Raw genomic sequence first — 21,355 nt, 5'->3', positions numbered from 1 at the left:
CCGACTCACGCGTATATGTACAGCTCTCTTATCTCGTGAACGTCTCTCTCCCTTTCGTTGACGAAATCACACTGGTGCCTCGGCGAAAAGTAATGCGGGCTAAATTACACGGCGCGCAAAACTTTGGCGTTGCCCGCCGCCGTAGAACGTTGTCGGGCGGATAAGCGAAAAAGTTGCCCAGCCCGCTCTCGTGACAGATTGAAATCTCTGACATTAAGAAAATGGGGGGATCTCGAATCCCCCGATGGGAAAAGCCGGCACAACTCCTCGGGCCCGATGGTGGGTGACGGAGTGGCGGCGGCCGGCGGGGAAGATTGTAACATCACTCCGGAATATCCTTCTCTCGCGCGAATTGTCTCGCAGGATTTTGCGATAATTGCTGTGACAGATTCGATGGAGATTCGTGACGCGGCGGAAAAAAAAGGGGGAATAGAAAAGCTTTGTTTGTAAAATCGTAACAGATTAGATTTATTGCTTGGAAGTCGTGTGTGTGTGTGTGTGTTTGCGTATATTACATACAAGTATATAATTAATATATGCAATTTTTATTTGTCATACAGATTGTATTTTAGTAACTTATTTAAAAAAATTAAATCAAATAATTTATTACAAAAGGCTCTGACAATGATAATATAATATAAAAACAATAGGCAATAAGAGTCAACGCGATATGAAAAGCGCAAAAATCTAATATTAACTAACAATATTGCTACAATATAATTAACATTATTGTATTATTTATAAACATTTATAAAGAAATTCAGTTTTTTTTTTTTTCATTTCAAAAAATATGTAAGTATAAAAAGACAACGTAATAAAAATAAAACGATTCATATCTACTTACATTTCTGATTTACAATTAGAAAATATAAAATAATGAAGGTAAAACATAATCGTGTCGATGTTCTTGATCTTGACTTCCCTCTGGGAAGTTGGAGAGTCCTGTAGAGGCGGTCGGTACAGCTGCGACCGAGCGGAGGCTGCGAGGAGAGAGTAAAGAGGGTGGCCGGCGGGATGGGGGTTGGGAGGGCACGCTCCGAGTGGGTGCGGCAGGGGATCAGAGGGGGGGCAAGAAGGGTATATTATGGGGAATGCCAGGGGAATCCCGAGGGACTCTAAGAGCAGCCCCGTGCGCATGCGTCGAGCTGATTAGTTCACCTCCTACCCCTCCTCTCCTCGCTCCCTGCTGTCCTCTCTCCCTCTTTCACGTTCCCGAGTGCTGGCAGCGCCAGAGGAGAGCACGGACTCCCTCGGGACTTGGCCCCGCTGCCTCTTCGCGCTCACCAACCCTCTCCTCACCCGCTATATCTCTCCCCTCTCTCTCTCTCTCTCTCTCTCTCTCTCTCTCTCTCTATCGTTTCATCTCTCTTCTGCTCATATCTCAGTATCCTTCCGCGATTTCCACGTTGTTGCGTCTGTATTCCGATGCCGGACTCTAATAAAACTAACTCTTCCTCTTTTCACCTCCCTCCCCCTCCTACCCCTTTCTATCCATTCCCTGCTGTATCTGTCTTCATCTCGCTCTACATCTCTGTCCGGCTCGTTTCTCTTCTCGCTTCATCCCCTTTATCCTATCTAGCACGTTTCTCCTTCTCCCCCTCTTCCTCCTCACCGTCGGGCTTTCTACGTTTTACGTCTTATATTCCCAATACAGCGTCCGCTAATAAAGCTGTATTTCGCAAACCCCTGTGGACTCTCCGAACATTTTGGGAAATCGCGTTTCCATGGTGCGGTCGCAATTGCATGTTTCGTCGGGTCGATGACGAGAAAACTCACGGTTGACGTGCTATTGACAAAATGCAGAACAATTTTCCGTTTTCCATCACATTTCCTCGAAGGGCGCTCGATCACAGGGTGCCGTAGAATGTACATAGCAGACTCGTCATTTTCATCTCCTAGACAAAACGAGAACCATTTATGATTCGTAAGTTCTACCAGCTATATCCGATCGCAAATAAAAACTGTAGACCTTTGATCCGTTAAATAATTATTAATTAGTTTTTTTTTTATATTATATTTATTTTAAAATATATATCATATTTATTTTAAAATTGCCACATTTGCGATATAAAAAGATACAAATCCCGAATAGATTTGTCTAGCGACGAATAAATTTTTGTCTCATTAATATAAGAATAATGAAACAACTAGTCGATCGATCAAAGTTTAAAGTCGATCATCTAATGCCGCTATCTGCGACTCGGTCGATTTTTTTGTTTATCCCCGCCGAACGCATTTACGTCGTAGAGAATCTTTCGTGTGACAAGCAGGCGGAAGTCACGAGTCTCAACTGACTCCTGATCCAGAAAGCAGGGAGAGAACTGACTTTAGGTACAATGGCGCTTTCTCGACGCGACTGTACTTGGCGATATAAGGGTGTCCCAGGTGACGAGCTGCCTCGGGCCGTGGCGCAGCTCCTACGTATCCCTCGGGACCGACTCCAGGTCCCTCTATCTCTCTCTCTCTCTCTCTCTCTCTCTCTCTGCCGTCCTCCCGCTCCGCTCTTCCCGTTGTTCACCCTCTTCATCTCCTGCCGTTTCTCCGTCCTTCTCTCTCGTACGTAAAGCCACACGATGAATCCTCTCCACGTAGTTGTGTTCCACCTACGCTTACTCCCACGCACTCATGTATATCCCGCGCGTACACAGGCGCGTTCGCGAATACAGCCGAATTCGCAAAAGGTATTTCCGAACACATTGCGGGTAATCCGTCTTCTTTTCCCGGTTGCAGTCTACGATAACGTGGGCGCGCGAAACCGAAGCGTATTTTGCAGTCTCGAAGGCAAAGGAAGCGGTAACTCCGGTATGGCAAACATGGAAAATATGTGTGTCACGGTTTTATTATAATTTCTCTCTCTCTCTCTCTCTCTCTGTCTTGTACGTAATACAATTGCTCCGTCGCACGATAAACTTGTACAAGTGCGCAGCTGCGTTCGCGATCGCGAGAATTTAGGTCGGTCTACACGCGACATGTTTACACACATACGATCCCGAGAATATGTTTATCGGACAATCTTCCCTAAGAAACTTCGAAGATTTTGCCGCGAACTAAAAAAAAAGAAAAAGAATATCCAAATTACTTAATATTATTAAAATTTTTATTTTTACATAAAACACGATTATATTTATAAGATTCAACAAGGATATTTATAATTTTATTATAATTTCTGTCAGCTCAAATTTGAGAACGATTTATTTTAGAAATGCCGAAGTCATGTAATGATCTATTTTTTCGCGAGCAATATTTGACGAAAGTCATTTTCTTTAATTTTCTGATAAATCATTTCTCTTCGCACGAGGAGGTCCTTCCAAACGAAACGGTATATTACGAAGTGAGATTTAAGTTGAAACAATCCGTGACGGCGCGACTAAAAATGGCGAACTCTTCTTTCGAGTGCGAGATTAGCGCGATATTCCGGAGATTAGTTGGGCGACTGTAATCGGCTTCGCTCTGGTGATGGATAACCGACAAAGGAGACCGCGAAATGCCACCTGTTATTTCCCTCCCAACAAATGAACGAGAAAGTAACTTTCCGACCGCGCTTGTAGATAGATTCGCGAAGAGAGGAATTGCATGAAAAACTCGTCTAATAACTACGACTAATAACTCGCGGCACTCCGTTCGTCGTCTAGGCGCTCTTCAGCTCCGGTGAAATTTAGTAACTTGAGGAGATAAAAGGTATCAGGCTATCTCGAGGCCATACAGTGACGATCCTTCTAAAACCTGCGCGTATTATTGCGACTCCCCTTTTCATCTTTTCACTCCCCCAAATCTTTACATTAACAATTTAACGCCTTTCATCGTCGTTTCGTTTTTTAAACTGAAATATGAATGTCTAAAAATTAGAATTTTATATATAATATTTGAAAATATAAAGTAATATAAAGTAAATAAATAAATTTTATTTTATATCAGTTTTGTAAAAACATTTTGCATTCTTCAAATCCAGCATTTAACGTGGATAAATCGTGTAAATAATAAGCCAATAATATTTATACGAAAACAAAAACTTATATAAAGATATGTGATGCTATTGCGAAACTAATACCATTAGCGAGATCGGCCGCGACGATTAAATTCACGACACACCGAAGCAACGAACTTTCTCGCGCGACCGTGGAATACATTCGAGATGCATTGCGCGGAAAGGGATTTCGGTCGATGACGTTCCTGGGATACGTCTGGGGTGAGCCTTTCGTATCGAAATATAACGGAAACAGACGTACACCGGGAGAGTATCTGGGGACCCAAGGGCCGAGGGCGACGCAACCCAACTTGAACTTTTGCGCGAACATACGGTATCGGATACCGCGCGCTAACTTTATGCTAATGTGTTCCCTTCTTCGGATGTACATACCGGCACTTCGTACAATGAAAATTCACGTCGCGGAAAACTCGTTCGCCTGCTTACTTTTCGCGCCCTGCGAGTCGAGTTTAAGCAGGAGCACAAAAAAAGCGTGTTACCTTGTACACAGTCCCGCGCAAAATACAGGGTATATACAGGGTGAGCCCAAACATACAGGCCACACGCTTTGACATTTTATAGGAAATTTAATTCTGAATAAAAAATTTCTTATAAACATGGATCGAAAATGGCTCCTTTTTTTTTAGAGTTTTTTTTTTTTTTAACTTTTTAAGGAAACATTTTTCGACACATATATTTATAGGAAACTTTCCGTTCAGAATTAAATTTCCTATAAAATCTCAAAGTCTGACCGGAACGTTTGAGCTCACCTTGTATGCTATATAATCGTAAATATAAAAATTTATCGTATAAATATAAAAATTTTATAAAGATAAAAATCCGCTTTTCACAAAAAAATAAATATATTGTTAACAGAAATTTATCAATGTTGAACTTACAATATTTCTTTTTAAATGATAAACAATGGGAGATATTTATTTATCTCTTCTAATTATATATTTTTTACTTTAATATAATGCGCAACACAAAGTAAAAAAATTTTTTAAGATCAATTTTTTATATTCGCAAAGCCGTGAATGTCTTAAGCTTAACTTTTCGTTAGTCAGCTTAGTAACGTGGCTTCGAGATAACGTTCTTTTACAAGTTGAAATTGCGCCCAGCACTTTCGCGAAGTTCGTAGCCCACGGCATGCGGGATGAACCGTAAAGGAGTGCGCACACTTGCATGTGTCGTAAACGCGGACGTTACGAGGCTCGTAAGGCTCTCTCGCGAAATCAGTTAAGCGGGGAATTAGTGCGCCGGCGAACTCGAAATTACGGCGCGCACACGCGGCTTTTGACATAGTTGGGAAGGGTGGACCCACGGGGGGGGGGGCGACCCTTGACAAACGCGACTGCGTTGTTGTCCGAGAGGGCCGCGTATAAATTTCGCCGGGTGGCACGCTTCATTTAAGTACGCCGGACAGCGGTCGGCGTTAAAGCCCCGCCTGAACTTTCGGTTTAATTCGAGACATGGGGAGGAAGCGTACGGGAAGGAAGTCTTGATACACCGCGTGCATATATCTTTCTTTCTCTTTTGCCCTAAAAAACAGCGATCGAAGAGAAAGATGAAAGATCCTATGAATAAAAATACAGCAGATATTTCTAAAAGAGACAAAGATAAAATATAGATTGTACATGAGTATTTTTAATATCCAATTTTGTATATGTATACAGATGTGCGAGAATATCTATAGGATTTTAATTCTCATGTGTGTGTGTGATTTTTTCTTTATTATTTCTATATTTCTACATATATCACATTTTATTAGGAAGCAACTACATGTTATATTTCAAGCACCAGCACGAATGCTTTAAAATTTTAATATTTTTCATATTTTTTCAACTTGTTCCATAAATAAGAATGTGTCAATCTAATATCTGTATCATTATTATAAGGAGCGATGACAAAACTCAATGCAAATCGGAATAGATAAAATTATACGTATTTGAAGTAAAAAATAAATATTATTTGCAAAATATCATTTTTGATAAGGATGCTAAGTTATCTCTCGAAAAATCAATTGTGTATAAATGACGCGCCTCTACGTGAACATCGAGCAAATTAATTTTTATGAAATCAATGTCACATATATACAATACATATATATGGTCATCCGCAGTGTGTCTGTGTGTGTATGTGTGTATATGTATATATATATATATATATATATATATATATATATATATATATATATATACATGCGAGGATACAGAGCTGATAGTCTTGCAACGGCGAAGTACAAGGAACAGCCATCTTTCTCAGAAAGAAATTAAAGTTTTCCCCGAGGTATAGTCTTCTTCTCCGTACCTCTCTTTCTTGCCTTTCCTCCCCTCATCCGTTTCTTTTTCTCTTTCTCCCTTTTGCTCTCTCTATCTACTTCTCTCTTTCTCTTTCTCTCTCTCTTTTCTCTTCTCTTCTCTTCTCTTCTCTTCTCGCTATCTTACGTCGAGTCTCGCTGTTAGGGCTGGGAAGGTCGAAGGATACTGCCGTAGAACGTCGTGGGATGCCGTAGGGTGGTCGTAGGGTGGCATCGGCTAGCCCATTGCTATTGTTTGTGACGCTCCCCGGGGACGGGCCTGCCCTTAACAGTGGCATGTGCCGATGACACTGTACCGGGTGTCCGCGATACCACTCGCCATCGCCGTTGCCGTCGATGTGTACGTTTTTTCGATTATTAGACGAAACGAAACGGGTATCCTAAACGGGATTATTAAATTTCGCACGATCGTTGGTTTGCGTTCATTATTATTGCGTGAAACTTTGCAGCTGGGGCGAGTCGATGAAAATTTTAATCGTGTTATCTCGAGTTGCTCCGCTTTTTTTTTAAACGGGCATGCGCGTTGTACATATCCTATTTTTAGACGTGGCGTACGTTCGAGTTACGCAGTCACGAATTATGAAAATTTATTGCGCGCGTGCTGCTTCATTATGCCATACCGATGGTCCCGAAATTAGCTTACGGAAATACGAGTGTGCCAGCGGTGTCTATTATTTCCGGGCGAATTAGCCGGTTCAAAAGTCGTCAGCGGCAACTGCAATTCCATTTCCGGGCGAAGGGACTAACACACCCGTGTTTTATTTCCACGGCGGTTTCGACGATGGCGTCGATGATATCTCGGCCGAGACGGCCAATTAAAAACGTATCAGCCAACGGGGCGCTTCGAATTCGAATGCAGGTCGAAATGTGAATTTTGACTTGTCCCTTCGCGCAGCGAGAGATCGATCAAAACGATGTAAAAGCCCAAAATTCAAGTGCCTCAGAACATTACTCCGAGCTCTGTAATTTTGTATGTATATAGAATTCAATTATTATAATATAAAATTCTTAATATAAAATTCAATTATTATAATCATCATACAAGCTTATATGTCATAGAGATAAAGATGATCGTTAAAGATTTTAATAAGGAAAATTATAGTATGCATTTAATATAAGGGCACACGGTTCACGCAATGATAGAATTAAGCGTATCTCGTTAATGAGGTAAATATAAATTATAGGGTAAGCTTACTATAATAATTTGTATTGTCACGTGACGCTACTAGTCTCTCAATCTAGGGGTCGGTCGGCGCTTAATTGGGCTGTCATTACGACGCCTTGTGGGACTCGATTTAAATTACGTAAAACGATAGCGCGACGTTAATGATAAAGCGACGACACGTGTAATGTAAAAATTATTTTTCCGTTGCACGCGCCTCTATTTCCTTGTAATTTAACTCTCGTACACGTTAGGAAATCACAAGACACAGAAGATGAAAAAAAATATAATTTTATATAAATAAATCTTTCCCAGAGTGCGCAATTTGAGATTCGAGCATTACTCGGATAGTAAAAGTCAAATATATATTGCCGTTGAGATACACAAAGTCTCTTTACCATATAGATAATACCTATGTAAAGTACGCTCGATACCGCGTACGAGGAATATCGCGACAGCATCTTCACCGTCGCCATCTCCTCGGTGCGGAATTCCAATTCCGGCGGAATGAGAACCGCAACTGTGAGAGCCACTGGCCCGATCCCGCGGGACCACTGGGAGCAGTGGGAAGCCTCTGTACCCTGTGCTGGGGCTATACCGAGCTATACGCCGTGGAGAGGGCGCTCCCCAAGGAGGTAATTACCCTCCCTGCCGCCGCCCGACCACCCACAAGCCATCGCAACTTCAACTCCTACCGGAGTTACATGCTAATACAAAACCAAAACCGGTTCCCAACAGCTTCGCTCGCCGCCCCGTCGAATTCCCAAAATTCATATACATACGTATGTACCACCGCGTATATATACATACAATGACGATGCGGCCACGGGCGCATGAAAAATGATACTGGATGTCGCGATGCAATCGATTCCTAGTATTTACAGTAATATCTGATCGAGTGCAGGGGAGGGATGCGTTTAATGTATCGTCGTAAAAATCGTGTAAAAATTGCGGTCGCAATTTTTTCGCAAATTAAATTATCAACCTTGCAAAAGGAGAAACTCACGTGAAGGGACTGTTATCCTCCGTTAAGGGATTTTCGTTAGCGCAATAATGTTGGTTGTATCATAATGTGACGCATATACTTTCAGTACAATAGTAGCGAAAAAGTAGCTCGCGAAAAAAACGCAAAAATGCATACGTTGCTTTAAACGTAGAAACGGCGGGATTAATTTTGCATTCAAGGATAATGAAATAATAAATACGTGACGACTAGAAATTAGCGTGCTACGCGAGTTATACATATTTTCGCACTCTTATCCTTTTTTTTCTCTAAAAAAAGAACAATAATGATTATTTCACGCAAAGAAATCTCCGTATTTTTTTTTTCTTTTCCCCAATTTCCCGCATTCCACTTCGTTATATAAGAGCGAGAGACTCGCGGAGTTTGTTTTTTCATAAAAAAAAAAAAAAAACTTTTATATCCCATTTGAAATTTTTATTTTATATTTCGTGCCGCGCGTTGTGTGCTGCTTCGCTGCGCGGCCAATTCGTTTTTTAATTGGCAAATTTATTCGTCGCGTTCCGTTGTACACGTGCGCGTCCGCCGAAACCGTCAGTCGCGTCGCGCAACACGATATACAAGAATATTACGATTTTACGTCCGCAACGCACGCGTATGACACGCTCGATGACATTCTAGCCGCGCGGAATGTCGAGCGGTAATGGTTCGATTTAGGTATCGGATGACGGCGATATCGAAACGATTTTGCGAACGAGGAGAGCCCCGGCGGTCTTTCTCTCTCTCTCTCTCCCACGCGATATTCGCGGCGCGAATTAAATATTCGGCGCGCAAAAATCCAGGGCGCCGCAAAAATTCGGGCGACGCGTGCCTAGAAGTGAATATAGGCGGTTATTTTATTTATTTTTTTTTTATTTTTGTTTCCACGGTTGGTCCGGTGTGCGTTTCAGTAACAACGACGAACTGATTACCAACGCGCCGTCCCAAGCGTGCGCAGCCTTGGAACTCCCAAAAGTCATACTCGGAAAAAAAAAGGACTATTGTGCACCGCGGACTTCCGGGTTATTTATACGAGTTATCTCGTCCCCGAAGCGCCGCAGTTGCAGCCTGCAATGTTCGCGGCCGTGACTTACGAGCGATGATAATTCCAGCAGCTTGAGTGCCACGGTCTTAACGCTTTATTCCGCCGCGGTTCTTGGCGCAACGTCTTATCAGTGAGTTATTCGCGCGGTGCCGGTTACATGAGGAAGAAATTAAATAAGGATCGCGAGCGTCTTTAGGAGATTTAATTGTTGACGGCATTGTATCGTACTGGCGTGACGCGACTGCAATTTTGTCCCTCAGTGATAAGAAAAGATATATGACGCTTTTAACTACTATTTATTTGAATAATCAAAAAAAAAAAAACAATATATTCTTGAAAAATAAAAATTCCAAGGAAACTAGAATTTTTATAAGATAGAATTTTTTTTTGGAAGAGATTGATATCAGACAATCTCTTCATAGAATTCGTTTCATTTTTCCACGAATAAAAAAAACATATGTCATATTGATGTTTTTCTTTGCTATCTTTATTTCCTCGATCAGCACGATCTTGATTTTAATTAGATTAATTAATTTAATCAAAAAAGCAATAATACATTCTTGAAAAATAAAAATTTCAGGAAAACGCGCTAGAATTTTTCTAATAAGATAATTTTTTTTTTTTATCGAAAGGTTTGATATCAGGTAATCTCTTCATAGAATTTATTTTTTATTTTTTATTTTTCCGTGAGTAACTTGTCATACGTCTTAGGTACTGTCATGTCATCTAATCAAAACAATACTTCCATACGCAAAGGTAAGCAACTGAATAATATCGATCGATATCGCAATCTTCTCTTCGCGATATCGCATACCGAAGACGTACGGCGTAATTTTTTTTTTCAATTTTTTTTTTTTTCGTCGTACCGATACAGACGACGTAAAGTTCGATTATCGATGCAAGCCGGGCGCGCTTTGGTCGCCGCGGTTGTTTCCCGCAAGTTGTGCTTAAAGTCGCGCGTATCCCGGTGGGAAATTTGAATTTTGGCCGGTCTTCCTCGCATGTTATATACGCGTGTGTGTGTGTGTGTGTGTGTGTATGTGTATGTGTGTTTGTACATTGGTCCAAGGCGGCTCGGTCTCCTATGCGCAGGAATGGGCTGTGGGAGCCAATATCACCGGGGTATGGCTCCCGCGGGATCACCGCCGCGCCGCTCTTTTCCACCCTTTCCCGTATTATTCGCGTCCGCGCGAACGGCATCATCTGCGGCGTCGTATAGGCATAGGCCGTCCGCGCGGCGGCGTATCTCTCCGAGCTCGTTCCGCACGATCGCCCGAAATCCCATGAAATTTCAATGCGGAATCCCTATTAAGGGAACCCGGAGAGCGGGTTGTGTGTTGATCTGGGCGCCGGGCTTGGGACCGGGAGACTGATCTAAAACACTTCTTATCAAACATGAGTCTTCATCCCTGAACGTGTGAGTTTTTCTATTATAGATACGTCTCGAAATTTAAAAATAACATTATTATTTTTCGAAATGAGTTTCAATCGTGATATAATAATTATTTTGTACATATAATATTTAAGATATAATTTGTACCTTAATTAAAATAGATATCGTGGAAAATAATTGGAGGTGTTACTGTTACATATTAATTGTGATGTATTTTTGATTTCAGATTATTTGCAAGATGGTAGGCCAACTTCCGTTCAAGGTCCTGATCTGGAGAATCAAAACAGCCTCGACAGCGGTGAGTCGTATTTATTTGTATCGATTATTTGGCTCTTACCGCGTTCGTAATTTCCAAGTTCAATTATCTTTTCGTTTTACAATAATTGACCGCGTTTAGGGTCGCCTAAATTATATAAGGGCAATCCTCAATCATCCGTAAATCCTAATAGGCGCCCTATCATACGATAAAAAGGGGGTTGCTACCCTTGCCGTTTAAGATTGCTTGTTTTGACTGGCAGAAAATTCGAGGATAAAGTTTTCGAAATGGTAGTGGATTCGAGACCAAAGGATTTGAGGAGACTTTATACAAGAAACTTTGAATTACGACGTTTAAAATGAGCATTTCAAATAACGGAGATTTCCGCTACAACGTCGAAGGGATAAATACAAAGTAGAATTGGCCTCAAAGAGAAGGGAGCCATCGCTTTTACGCTCAAGAATTACCTCGAAATAGTCGATATATTTAGATCGAAATGTTTTTGATGCATGCAATTTTAAATTCGCTAATATTTTAAACAAAATTGGAAACTTCGATGCGATAGTAACGTCAAATATTTTTTTTAATTTGCAAAAATAAATTTAATTTTCTCTCAATTTTTGCTGGGAGTATTGATGATCGAATCTGCATTAATATTTTATAATTATTTATATTATATATTTATATTGCCAATGCAAAAGGTAGATATTATAATAAAATGGGGTTTCCTCGCAGCTTATTGTTAGTAGCGAATAGATAGTGCTCTCAGATACCTTCTCGGTGCACGAGTCACGAATACAATGGATCTCATGCATTCGACATATGCTTTCTGTAACTCGATTACCTTGTAACAGCCAAAGCTTTAGTAAGGGACGGACGGATTGAGCCGACTTAAGTTAACTAATCTCTCCTTGGCTCCATAGAGCACATGGGTAGACTATTCCTGGGTAGAGATGAATCTGTTGAACAGACACGTCATATGAAATGAGATCTTTTTGTTGAATTTATCGATTGAAAAATATTATCTTAGAACAATTAATACTATGCTTTATCATATTTTAATAAAAATATATTAAGATAAATTTCTCTTTCTTATATGAAATAAATACGAAAATAAATTAAAATATAATTTATAATGCAAATATAAATTAAAATTTGCAGGAAAATAAAATAATTGCAAAATATAAAAATAATTTGTTATTCTCTCTTAAATGTCAAATTTTAATAATAGCCATAAAATCAAGTATCTTAATCGTATGACAATTTTTATATCTCTTACAAATATGTATACATTGTAAGGATTATTTATCGCGCTTTTTATATTTTGTTTACCGGAAATAGATAGACACCCCTTTCGGGTTGTTATCGTCAAAAAGCGTGCGATTTGTCAGAAAATGTCGCGGAAACGACGACCGTTGCTTCGCCGGAAATTCACGAGACTCCTCGACGTCCGGCCCACCCAGCCGCCGCTTGCTCCCCGATGACTGCGCAATAATTGGGGGATTACCGCTTTCATAATGGTTAACGGAGTTTCCGTGAATTCGACATACGCTTATATACGCGGTGATTCGATTAGCGCGGACTAACAGAGGGATCGGGCTTGAGTTTGAGACGAAACTGGTAAAGTTGACCGGCCCTGGTCGACGTCGACGGGGTTAGCGAAAAGGGGTGGCCAAGAGGGAGGGAGGTTGGGTCGGTCAGTCGACAAGCTTGGCCGACGGCTAGCCAGCTAGCTAACGCACTCCTGGGAAGACGTAAATGTGTCCCTTTAGTGCCAGTTTCCGTCCTGCGATACGTTCACCAAAGGGCTTGGTCACTACGATTCTCCCTCTCTCTCTCTCTCTCTCTCTCTCTCTCTATATATATATATATATATATATATATATATATATATATAATTTGTAAATAATTAAATATATATATATATATACACAATATATATATAATCTTTGAGCGATAAAGCAACACTATTTTGAGAACTTAAAAAATGTGAAAAATTAAATCGATTTAATCACTTATATCTTTTTAATTAAATTCATATAATGATTAGATTCATTCGATTATAAGAAATTAATTGAGATCATGAATCCTTTCTACGAATTGCTTCGCGTGACTTCTACGTATCTTCTACCGCATGCGATAAATAATACAATTAATTAATCGCGAAATCACCCAAGATCAATGGCGAATTAGACGTTAAGCGTTGTCTACAGAGTAATCCTCGCAAATTGCTGCGACCGCGCGTTCCTTTTTCTTTTTTTTTCTTTTTTTCTTTTTTCTTTCCTTCACGGCGCTTTATCCTGCATCGGGGGTTTAAATCGGGATAAGTTCGCGCGGCACACAAAGAGAATCTATAGCATGCGCGCTATTGTATGCAATATGAAAGGACCAGATTTAATGGCGATTACCAGACGCTACCGTTCGTATAGTTGTGACAGTGTGGGTAGTTTGTACTTAGAAATGCGCAAGCCGAGCTTGTCGGACGAGCAAACACTTAATTAACCCTTCAAGCTAGCTTACTAGTCTCGCGCTTTCTCTCTCTCTCTCTCTCTCTCTCTCTCTCTCTCTCTCTCGCTCTTTCCTCTTGTCTTCTACTACATCTGAAATGAAAACAGTACTTTGCCGGGGACAGTGGAGTCCAAGAGATTCATTGACTATTGCTGTTTCCTGATACAGTTGGCTGAACATGTTTCAGAAAATGGCGTAAAAGAATATTTCGTTTTTTATTCAATATCAATTTGCACGATAATTTAACTTGTCTTAATTCGATTTAATTTTTGTAAAATAATTAAGTAAATAAATAAAGATTTTTTCTCTCTATGCAATCTCAATAAATTAATCGATATTTAAGTGTACAAGTATACAAAATTTATCTATTATAAAATTGCTTTTGTCTCGATACAGCAGTACGCGGAGGGTTGAAAGTTCGACGGAAAGAGCAATAAAGTCGCTTCTCAAAGAAGATAATCTTCCAAAGTCAAAACTCACGCGGGATCGTCTTGAATTAAAACGAAGTCGTTTCAACCCTTCGCGGCCGTACTTCTGGGGGCTGCTTATCACGACATAGAAGATCAAGGGAAAGGGAGAGAAGGGGAAAAGAGAGAGAGAGAGAGAGAGAGAGAGAGAGAGACAGAGAGAAAGCGCAGTCGCCCAACATCGGTAAAAGGCCGTCGTGGACAAGTTCGGATACTCCGTCCCGCCGGGCATTCTCGGATTCGCAGAGATCCCAATCTCTTAGGCAGGTCGCATCTCTTTTCGGTTCCAGTCAGTCAGTCACTCGATCCTACTGCCGCTCATTCCATCTTCCTCCCGCACCACCTTCTTCGCCTCCCCCCCCCCTCCCCACTCCCTCCCCCCATAAACCTCCTCCCATCCTCTTATACCCTGGAGACCCATTGCAACTTTAAGCGCCTCGCATTACGGGCGTTCGACTCGTTTCTCTCCGTTTGGACTTCGCCGCCGAAGCTACCTCCCTTCTTTTCTGTGTGCTCTTAATTTAGCCATCTACTACCCTCTTGGTCGCCGGAGGGCCACCGCCTGCCCTCCCGGGAGGGGAGCTCCCGAATTCATTTCAGATGTTTATCTCCAGCGGGACAGAATCGGCTCGAAAACGGATTAAGCTCGGGCGATCGCGCGAGTTTTCTTAGGATATCGAGTATCCCGGTTCATCTTAAATAAAACGTCCTGTTTCATTTACGCTATCAGATTATTTTAATGTAAATTTTTTTAGGAATTTTGCGAAATATGGGTACATATGATGAATAATCATAAGTGAATTTTGGACGACGAGCTTTCGTAGAAAACTTTTGGTGGAAATAAATGAAAAAAATAAATACTAAGTAATGATATTAAAAAAAAAGCTATTATATACTGATAATTTTTATCAGTAAATAATAGTAGATACTTATGCGTACGCATTTATGTGTGTATTATAAATGGCAATTCTATACCTGCGACCTTCATAATGTATATAGGTAATCAACGTTACTCAAATTAAGCTCGGTATTATTTTAATAACGCCAGCCGAATAAATAATTGTGATTTTACTGCGTTTCGTTAGCCGATCAATTATTGAAAGTTTGAAATGAGATGAATAATTAATAATTCACGAGTAAATGAATTACATAACGAATCGATTAATGGGATTGCATACTTTAAATTGCAATTAGTCAATGGTAATTAATTTTTGATCAATCAATGGAGAATTTTTTTTTCAATCATATGAAATTTCGGAGACTCGCGGGGCGCGAACGAATATTATAATATCTCTTGCTTTTTCGAGATTGATCGAGTTCCCGTCGTCTTGGCTAAATCACCAATCTTGGGGTCGTAACAACCTCAGTTGACACGTTGAAAATTTAATCCGCATCCGTCTTTAGAGTCCGAGAAAGCCTCGGAGCTTCGTCATCTATTATTCGGCAGGAGCACAGCCTATCTTCGGTCCGGCATTCCTTAAAAAGTCGGAATAAGCGATGAGGACTTCGCGAGAAGAAATTCCGTTTCACGATTGTAATAATTAACGCAGCTATAATTACAAGATTCTGATAAAGTTACAATTGGATGTTCAGTTGCAGGCCGATTTAATGAACAAGATAATATCCTTCAAAAAAACCGAAATGACTTTTCCCTCACCAAAGCTTAATTCGAGATCGCACTTTTTTACGCAATACACGCACGCAGGACACGCAGCTTTTGAAGTTTTGACATAAAATATTTTAATTAAATGTAATTACGTTCTCCATCTCTTCGAGCCAAATTTTGTTAAAATAAAATTGTCTAAAATTAACCGAAGAATTAAATTTATAAAAAGGAAGGATATTCCCAAATATAATTATCAAACGTAAAAATTATTAAATATTTAAAAAAATTATTTAAAGAAAAAGTTTGACTTATTGTTTTCTAAAAGTAATTTCCAACAAATGAAAATGTACGATTATGGACGGAAACTGATAAATCGCGATCGCATCTTGCCGAATCCGGTGTAAGTGTCTGCTAATTGACAGCGTCGCCGGATAGAAATTGTGTCAATCGCGCGGGCGCAAATGAATATATATCGATCGCGGCGATGATCACAGGCGGTTAATTTTATCCGCGTTCATCCACAGACGAGATTCGCCGCTGTCCAACCGGCATGACGTACGGTGGTCGGTGATGGTAATTAACGCGGACGGACGTGGACACGGACAGGCACTTTAAATGTCCGCCTCTACGGGCAACGCCGCGTCGGCTTAACTCGCTTATTATTTAATAAACTTCGGAAGTTTCACACACACACAAATATATAGCCGCGTCGGCGATTGGCCGAATCTGAAATGCGACCCGGGTCATTGCCCTCGACAATATATTGTATTATTTAACTTTTTTATTCGAATTTTTGCAGTTACATTTTAATCGAACCGCTTGTAATCCTTCTGATTTTGGACTTTTTATTAATGGATTTTTTTATGAGTTGACCCTATCTCTGATAGAGGTTGCAGACATCTGCGCTGCCAGAAATCAATTTCGTGGGTTTTAAAACATTCAGTTGAACATTGAGAAATTTGTATTTTTTTTAAAGAAATAATTTAAAAAATTTCAAAGCGCACACAAGTAATAAATAATATTTTGACTATTAATTCAAAAATTTATCAATTTTTTTTACTTTTTATTTTCTATGTTTAGCTTCATAGATTTCTTTTGCATTTTACATATTTTAAATATCTTTTTTTTTTCTATATATTTTTTTATATTAATGTCATGATTTATAAATAAATTAATTCTTATCCTCAGATTTATAAACTCCGTTCATGATTGTCGAGTTTATCGACTGGCGGTAGAATCGATTTCTCTTCACAGTGTAGAACATCACCGTTGCAGCGTTACTTGTCTGACAAACTACACGTGCTTAAGAACTGTCAAATTTGACATATGCACATATACATATCTGCTGTTCTATAAAAAATAAAATTGAATATAAATCTTTTCTATATAAGTATTATTAAAATAACTTTTAACTCTATATATATATATATATATATGTATATATGCAATATTCTTTTACAATATTGACAAATTTAGAGTTTATATATGTATTTTTGCTATGTGCACCACTCCATATAACTTCTATAACTTAAGTATAAAAGCTTGATATCGATATTAAAAATTACTTGAAACTAAATAGTTGAATTTATAATTAACAATCCGTGTTTGCAATCGAATCTCTCGTTCGTTTTCGTCAATGGAAAAGAATAAATCATTAAGTATATTTATAACTCCTCTCGTTACAAAAATAACGTTTATGCTTCACGCTTTTTTTCTTCCATTCAAGCCTTTACGATTTCATAGCTTCCGTGCCTCCAGCGTTAATAAAATAATAAATACACGTCGTAACAGGGGTTGTAAGGGGAGAAGAGGAAGGGAGGGAGGGAGAAGTGAGCGGAACGAAGCGACGCGCATTTCGCACCTGCAAGGTGGTAGACCGGCACTCTCCCTTCTATTTCTTCTTCTTCTTTCGCGTCTCACTTTCCTTCTTTTCCCCACCAGGAACGTGGGGCGGGGGCCGCCTTTACACCCCCTTACAACGCCTCGACGTACATTACATACAACTCGGTTATTTCTCCAGGGAGTTTTCTCACGTGAATGCCGCGAGAGCACGCACATTTGCGCACACATCGACTAAGTTCGCTGTACGTGTGTACTCCGTTCACGCATACCGATTCGCGCGATCTTGAAAGGTGGGCGAATGAGGCGGGAAACGAGTCTGCAGGAATCTCGCACGGAAATTTCGTTCGCTACCGCGAGATTAGCCTATGGGAATTAATAATTTTCAAAAGGGGCCACGCACATTCTCCTTAGAAATTCGCAATAGAAAATGATTAGTAGCGTAATGCGAACAGGCAGACGCAAATTATCTTGAGATCATTGTTCGTGTTTGAAATGTATTGTCAAATTGTAGGAGCACGATTCGCGTTAATGTAATTTGAGAATAAAGCGCATTATAAAATCAATTAATCGCAAGATGGTGAATGTGAATTTGCATTAAATGGACGTGTGGATTTATTGTTTACTCGTTTGCTCGCTTTTAACCTACAAAGTATCGATTTTTATAGAAATAAAATATATTGGAGCGAAGATATATTTTTATATATAATTTTAATTGACCGCGATTTTCAATGCGGTGATGTTAAAATTATATTATTTCCTTTTATAAGAGATATATAAATAAGAAATATATAAAGAATCAATCTTCAATCAATAATTTATTTTTATTTTAATTTTATAATTTTAAAATTGGTTTTCTTGCTTTGTATGGTAAGAAAAAAGACCTGAAGATCTTTACTAATTTTGAAATATTCAATTATTTATTTATTTATAAACGGAAAATAGATCTTTACAAGTTACAACAATAAAAAAATAATAAAAATAAAAATGATTCCTCTCTTAACGGCTCACAAGCATATTTTCTGACACTCTGTTTAATCTAAATCCCATTATTCTTGGACTCTCATATCGATATTTTTCATTCGAATCCCGCGCAGTGGAGGCATTCCCCGTGTACCACCCATGCATCTGTGTTATATCGGGAATGTGTTAGTAGCGACGGTTCCTTACAGAGGAAAACCGGGGATGACAGGGTGGCAGGACGATGGTTGCGGAACGTAGCGGCGTTTCTCCTCCTCTCTTCTCCCATCTTTCCGTCTCTCTCGCACGCACGGCACCCGCGGGAATTTAGGCGAAAACTTTCGCCGGGCCGGCCGACGAAGGCGGCGGAATTCTTACGACGGTGGAAAAGTTTGAGCCAGGTAGCTCAATGCGCGACTACGTACTTTACCGCCTGGCGATTTCGCGTTATCGCCCGGCTTCGACGACGCTTATCGTTCCGTTGCTTCGCCGAGAGAATGCTAGAAACCGGGGGAAGAATCGCGCATACGTGCGAGTATTTGTGCAGAGATTGTGCCTGTTTGCCTTTCCGAATTAATTACACTTGGTGTAATGGAATTTATTCTAGAATTTTTTATAATGTTGACAAATTTGATTCTTGATCTAATAATATAATAGTATCTTTTTTTTTGCTATAATAAAATTTTTATCAACGTACTTAATGGTGAAAATAATTGTAAAATAATTTTGATAGCTGATAGCTTAGCAAATAATAATGATTAAAGAATTAAAAGAAAAAAAATATATATATATATATATATATATGTTAAAAAATTACTATATATTTTTGAAAAAGAAAAAAAAAATAAAACTATTGCATTATATTTTGAAAGCCTTAAATTTCAGTATAAGATAAGAAAAAAATAATTCATACATAGCAGATTCGCGCGATCATTTATATCTCTTAGTGATAGCGATATAGTATACGCGTGAAAGGCTTTCACTCATCGTCCATTCGGTATCGAGGCCCGAATCGGAAAGCGGTTCAGAAGCCTAATGAACTCTCGGCGGCACTTCAGACTCCTCGCATGTCGGGTTGCTGCCATGCATGGCAGGACAACGCACGGCGCCGTTAAATTAATCCGGGCGAAGCTGAGTGCTCGGTAATCATCATTACCCCAACCCGGGCGCCGGGATTATTATGTTTTCCGCTCGCACTCCGGCCTCCCATTTCGACAACGTCCGTCCACCGGCGCTCCTTATGTCTCCGACATGTATACGAATTATAGTTGCTTATAATTAACTAACTAGTTTACGCGAAGACAATTGACAATTTTTATTCGAACGATAATGACATTATTCAGGTAACATTTTGGAATATTCCTTCTGTTGCATCTAAACTTTATCGTATTTTTATTTTTATTATAAATTAATATATTATTAATATATTATATAAATTATATATTAATTAATATATAATTTATATAATTATTAATATATATTAATAATTATTAATATATATTAATTAATATATAAATTATATATTATATAAATTAATATATTATAAATTAATATATGTATTTTGCAAGATATAGATATTTGCTTGCGTCTAGAAATGATGTCTTGATACTTGAATAAAGTTGTTGCGGCGAATGAATTGGCACAAGATTCGTTGTATTGTTTTTTTTTACGTAAGACGAACATGTCTGATCGCTTTCAACGGATAATGTATAAAATGTAATAAAATGTAATAAAATTCGAAACCTCGACTCTATCGTTCAACATGATAAATTTACATGGAAGAATCCGTCATGTTGTAAGATTGGGAGGCAACCGGTTCTGCGACAGAACATAGTATTATTCAACGTCATTAAGCCTACTCACGCGCGGAATCAAGCGTTATTATTTTTTAAACCTATTGACAATAAATTCTGATTCTACCTGCAATTTTAATATTTATTAGATGATTTATTATATATAATTATATTTATTAAATTAGGAAAAAATTAAAAAGTATTATTAACAAATAATTTCATAATTTATTGTATATAGTAATTGTTAATAATTAATTATAATAATGTTAACAAATTAAAATTAAAGTGAAAACCATTAATCCATTAAAAATAGCAGTACAGTACATGTTATTATATTAACCGGATTCTGATCGCGAAAAAATGTGAAATAAAGATATACTAAAATATAATTAGAGAAATTTATATAATTAAAAATGTATATATTTATGAGAAACAATATAATATAGTTCGCATAATCATAAGCGCGGCGATCTCGTTCCCGAACAGCCGGCGCACGCACCGCGTATACATATATTACGGAAAGCGAAATACAAAACAGAGTTAAGGACAGATGGACAGACGGACGTACAGACGTACCGCGCACAGGAATGTCCTGTGCGATAAAATCTGCCGACCCGCACCTCCGGCTCCCGGAACAGAAAAGGATGCCGACCACGCCTCCTCGCCCCTCTCTCGCAAGAAGATCAGCGATCCTTCGAAACAAAATAGATACGCGAGAATGACTGCTCTCGATGGCTCGTAGATAAAATAATATGATCGATAAGGAGATAAATCGGAATATTTAATTGCAGTGCTATCGGGCAGCTATAATTAAACAGGCACGTCATTGGATATCCTCGCGATGAAAACGCAAGATGACGTAGGATATTATTGCTGGGCAACACGCACAATTTGTGTTTTACAAATTCAGACATTATACTTTAATAAGTCTTAAATCTTTATATTATAAATTGAGGAATTTTAATTAATATTTGTTTATTCGTTTATGTTTAATATTATTAAAAGCGTATTCTTGGAGTTTAATGGAAAAGATAGAGTTTGA

At 39.0% G+C, this 21,355-nt stretch overlaps 1 protein-coding gene across 4 annotated transcripts in view; it reads left to right on the top strand.

Annotated features, from left to right (window-relative positions):
• The window catches only part of LOC126851190 (zinc finger protein 423 homolog), a 77,607-nt gene that overhangs the window by 14,051 nt on the left and 42,201 nt on the right, over positions 1-21,355 (top strand). For all 4 annotated transcript variants that reach the window (XM_050594879.1, XM_050594876.1, XM_050594878.1 and 1 more), the window contains one exon: positions 11,111-11,182. In XM_050594879.1, the coding sequence (XP_050450836.1) occupies positions 11,123-11,182 (60 nt within the window). In that variant the 5' untranslated portion in view covers positions 11,111-11,122. The remainder of the gene's footprint in view (positions 1-11,110; positions 11,183-21,355) is intronic.

The sequence above is a fragment of the Cataglyphis hispanica genome, chromosome 7, assembly GCF_021464435.1.
Source record: "Cataglyphis hispanica isolate Lineage 1 chromosome 7, ULB_Chis1_1.0, whole genome shotgun sequence".
Lineage (NCBI taxonomy): Eukaryota > Metazoa > Arthropoda > Insecta > Hymenoptera > Formicidae > Cataglyphis > Cataglyphis hispanica.
This window is presented reverse-complemented; position numbering and strand designations above follow the sequence as displayed.